The sequence below is a fragment of the Monoraphidium neglectum genome, assembly GCF_000611645.1.
Source record: "Monoraphidium neglectum strain SAG 48.87 unplaced genomic scaffold scaffold03376, whole genome shotgun sequence".
NCBI lineage: Eukaryota > Viridiplantae > Chlorophyta > Chlorophyceae > Sphaeropleales > Selenastraceae > Monoraphidium > Monoraphidium neglectum.
Window position 1 is genome coordinate 3285 of NW_014010253.1, and position 3844 is coordinate 7128.

At 62.4% G+C, this 3844-nt stretch overlaps 2 protein-coding genes across 2 annotated transcripts in view; one reads left to right on the forward strand and one right to left on the reverse strand.

Annotated features, from left to right (window-relative positions):
• The window catches only part of MNEG_12684 (Putative nitric oxide synthase), a gene marked incomplete at both ends in the record, with an annotated part of 3418 nt that extends 3254 nt beyond the window's left edge, over nt 1-164 (reverse strand). The window contains one exon of the mRNA XM_014038843.1: nt 133-164. Within this exon, the coding sequence (XP_013894297.1) occupies nt 133-164 (32 nt within the window). The remainder of the gene's footprint in view (nt 1-132) is intronic.
• Nucleotides 165-1152: 988 nt separating this feature from the next.
• Nucleotides 1153-3833, forward strand: MNEG_12685 (dihydroxy-acid dehydratase; the record flags this gene model as incomplete). Its single annotated transcript, XM_014038844.1, has 8 exons — nt 1153-1168; nt 1459-1490; nt 1762-1845; nt 2172-2241; nt 2452-2522; nt 2812-2891; nt 3212-3306; nt 3719-3833. Coding segments are annotated over 8 exons (563 nt in total), but the record flags the coding sequence as incomplete, so codon positions are not given.
• Between the last annotated feature and the right edge of the window lie 11 nt (nt 3834-3844).

Below are 3844 nucleotides of genomic sequence, written 5' to 3' on the forward strand. Positions count from 1 at the left end.
GGGGGAGGCTTATCGAGCTTCCTGGAGCGGCCGCCCTTGGCGGCGGCCCCGCCGCGCCCGGCCGCGCGCTGGGCGCCGCCAGTGCCTGGGGCGGCTAAGCGGCGCTGTGGTTGCGTGGCTCCCGCGACGCACCGTGCGCCGAGGGGACGCCCGAGCCTGTACATTGCGCAGTGGTTTACAAATCATTTGCTTAGACCATGCCATGCACGTAAGGCGTGAGTGGGCCAGCACGGTGCGAGCGACGGCAAGTCAGGCGGCTGCGGCAGTGCACACGCTGCGACGACGGGGTGGCCGCCGCCCGCTGTCCCGCACCATCAGCAGACTCCCACATGTATACAGGCATTTACACCACTCACCCGAGCGCACGGCACGCCATGAGTAGGCTCGAAGGGCGCCCCTCGACTGTACTCGACCCCGCTGCCCAACCAGGGCGCAGATGGGACGCCATATCTAGGATACTAGCAATTATGAATAGCTTTCCGGAACGTAATACGCACCAAACACTGGACAAACAGTTCGCCAAGGCAATCGAAGGCCCCACCTACCCCTCAGCTTCTCGGGCATGCAAAGTCAGCGCAAAGAACACGGGCTGCCCCTGTGTTCAGCCTTATCAACACGTCACCATGCGGTCTCTTCGTCAGCATACCGCGGCCCCTGGGGCCAGGGCCCAACCCAATGTCTCGATCAGCCGCACCCGGTGTGTGCGCGTTGCAGCGGCGTCGGACGTGCCTGAAGGTGCGAGATATAACGCGTAGTATTGGTCATAGCACAGCCATTGTGGCGAGCGGGCCTCTTGTGCACCGCTACGGCTGCAGGCGATCTGACCTGGTACCGAGAGCCGGTTATGAGCAGTAAAACGGCCCATTCAATGGCTTGCGAGTATCACGATAGTTTGTACCAGTTCCACAGGGAGGCCAGGCCCTCGGCAGGCCGCGTAGCGCTGCAACGCGCGGCCGGCCGCCGCGCCTGTAGCAACAGAAGAGTGTGAGGCAGGCCACCGTCATGGTTATGAAACACCTCCCTCGCGGCAGAAGCCCCCTATTGGACACCTTGGCTGCGCTATCATAAGCTGATGCAATTGCTCGTCATGTAGGCCTCAACAAGTGGAGCTCGCGCATCACGCAGCCCAAGAGCCAGGGCGCGTCTCAGGCGATGCTCTACGCCACTGGTGCGCGGTCTGGGAGTGCCTGCCGCCGCCCACGAACTCTCCTCTGCGTGGCCACACCGAGCGCAGCGGCGCTGCTAGCGGTCGATGACGGCCAGCGTGCGGCACCAGGCCGCGTGAACCTTGAACACTTATTTCAAACTGGGCAGGCTGCACGCGCGGGCTGCCGTGCGCCCACGCACCAAGGCAGCAGCTGCGCGCAGAGGTCACGGGCTGTTGCCCTGATACGCGTGGATTTTTGATGGATTCTGTCATTCTGTTACATACGCAAAATCAACACATGCATCCTGCAGGCCTGAAGGAGTCTGACATGAGCAAGCCTCAGGTGGGGTGACTCAAAGTGCAGACATGCAGCCTTGCTTTGAGGACGGCAGAATAGGAGTTGCTCCGTGGCAGCGGGCTCTTTGGTGGCTGCCGATGCAGTCCGGGAGGAGGTACTGATGATGGTAGAAGGCACTCCGGCCTCATCTGCAGGATGCTTCAAACGCCGGAGTTGCCACCTGCCACATGCCACTCACGGCAATGTCAAGCAAAGTGGTGCAGTCCTGAATACCCCTGACTCATCCAGCAATGACGTCATCGGCCGTCACCCCCAGGTTGGGATCGCCTCCATGTGGTATGAGGGCAACCCCTGCAACATGCACCTGCTCAAGCTGGCTGAGGAGGTCAAGAAGGGAGTGGTGCGTGCAGAGGAACGGACGTTTGACCGGCCGGTCAATGTTTTGACAACGACCATAATCGAATGCTTACTGGGCCGGCGCCGGCTGGGCGCGTCGGCTTGAGTTCTGAACAACCATAGCTGCAGGCAGCTGGCGCAGCGGTGTGGAAAACGGCAGATGCAGCTTGGAGCTTTTCAGCGTGTTGTTCGCTGCACTTTGACGAGCAAGCTGCGCGTATCACGACCCGTGCACATCGCCGCGGCGCCTCGTCTGGCCCTCACGCCAGCCCTCGCCTTTGGTTCATGTTGTTGTGATTGGCATTTCATTCTCATTGGCAAACCCCGCAGGAGGAGGTGGGTCTGGTCGGGTACCGCTTCAACACCATCGGCGTCAGCGACGGCATCAGCATGGGCACGGGTGAGCCGGCCGCCGCTGACGTGGCGCTGACGTGGCGCGCGGAGTTGAATTTGTGGGAGAATCGCAGTATGCGACAGAACGCCAGGGCGCTGGCGCCTGCTGCGCGGCTGCCCCGCCTGAACGTGCGCAACGGCAGCCATGCTGACGCGTCCCATGCTCACGTTCAAGGTCAACCCTGTGTCTCACTCCCTGCTTTGCGGCCGCGCGCAGACGGCATGTCGTTCAGCCTGCAGAGCCGCGACCTCATCGCCGACAGCATTGAGACCGTCATGAGCGCACAGGTGGGGCCAGGGGCAGGGGCGGGCTGCCGGTTGCAGGGCCGAATGACCTGGCCCTGCATGGTGCCCGAGAGTGACAACGGCATGCAGCTGGCATGGGGAGGGCAGAGCTATCACGCAGCAGCTTGTTGAAGGGATGCAGGCGGGGCTCAACCAGGCGACAGGGGGCGGCGCGACGTGTCAGACCGGGCTCTCAGCTCCAGGCACCGAAACAGTTGGACGCCGGACGGCCCCGCCGCCGCCCGCCCCGCCCTGCCCGGCCCCTGAAGCACCCAGTTTCAACCAACTGCAGTGGTACGACGCCAACGTGTCCCTGCCCGGCTGCGACAAGAACATGCCGGGGTCTGTCATCGCCATGGCTCGCCTAAACAGGTCAGCAGGCACCCCCCCTCTCACATATGACGCATCCAAACCAACCCCCACTCACAAGCACAAGCACACAAATGCACACGCGCACACACACGGACTTGCGCATCCACATACGCGCAATCCACACACACATGTGCAAGCATGCAATGACCACACATCTCACACACACACGCGAGCACATTCTCGTGCACCCACGCAGTCTGTCTTGACCCCGCTACACAACCCCCAGTCTCTCACCCCACCCCATCCCATCCCATTGCGCCCCACCCCACCCCACCCCACCCCACGCCCATGTGACGTCATATGATGTATAATCAATGCAGGCCGGCCATCATGGTGTATGGTGGCACCATCAAGCCGGGCCACAGCGTGCTGGACGGCTCCGTCCTCGACATTGTCAGCGCCTTCCAGAGCTATGGTGCGCGCGTGTGTGTATGCGCACGCCCGTGTCAGCAAGCGTGCGCACGTGTGTGGGGGGGGGGCACCACGTGTTTATTGGGTGTGTGTTTGTGTGTGTTTTTGTTTGTTGATTATGCATGCGTGTGTGTGTGTGTGTGTAGTTGGGTGTGTGTACGTGTTGGGGATGGCTTTGGGAATAAGACCCGGGGGTCGGGTTGTTTGGAGGGGGAGCTCGGCAGACTCATCCAAGTCCTGCTAGCAGCGGGTCAGCATTAGCGAAGACGGGCTGGGTGCGCAGTCTACCAAAGCGGGAATTGGATTGAACTGTCGGCGTCCTGCTGCCTGCCTCGGCGGCGTTTGTACAGCTGCTTATTCCCAACTGCGTCCCATCGTACTCATCACCTCTGGCGGACCCGACTCCAACCCCGCAGGTGCGTACGCCGCCGGCCTGTGGAGTGAGGAGCAGCGCGCCGACGCGGTGCGCCACGCCTGCCCCGGGGCCGGCGCGTGTGGCGGCATGTACACCGCCAACACCATGGCCTCCAGGTGGGGTGGAG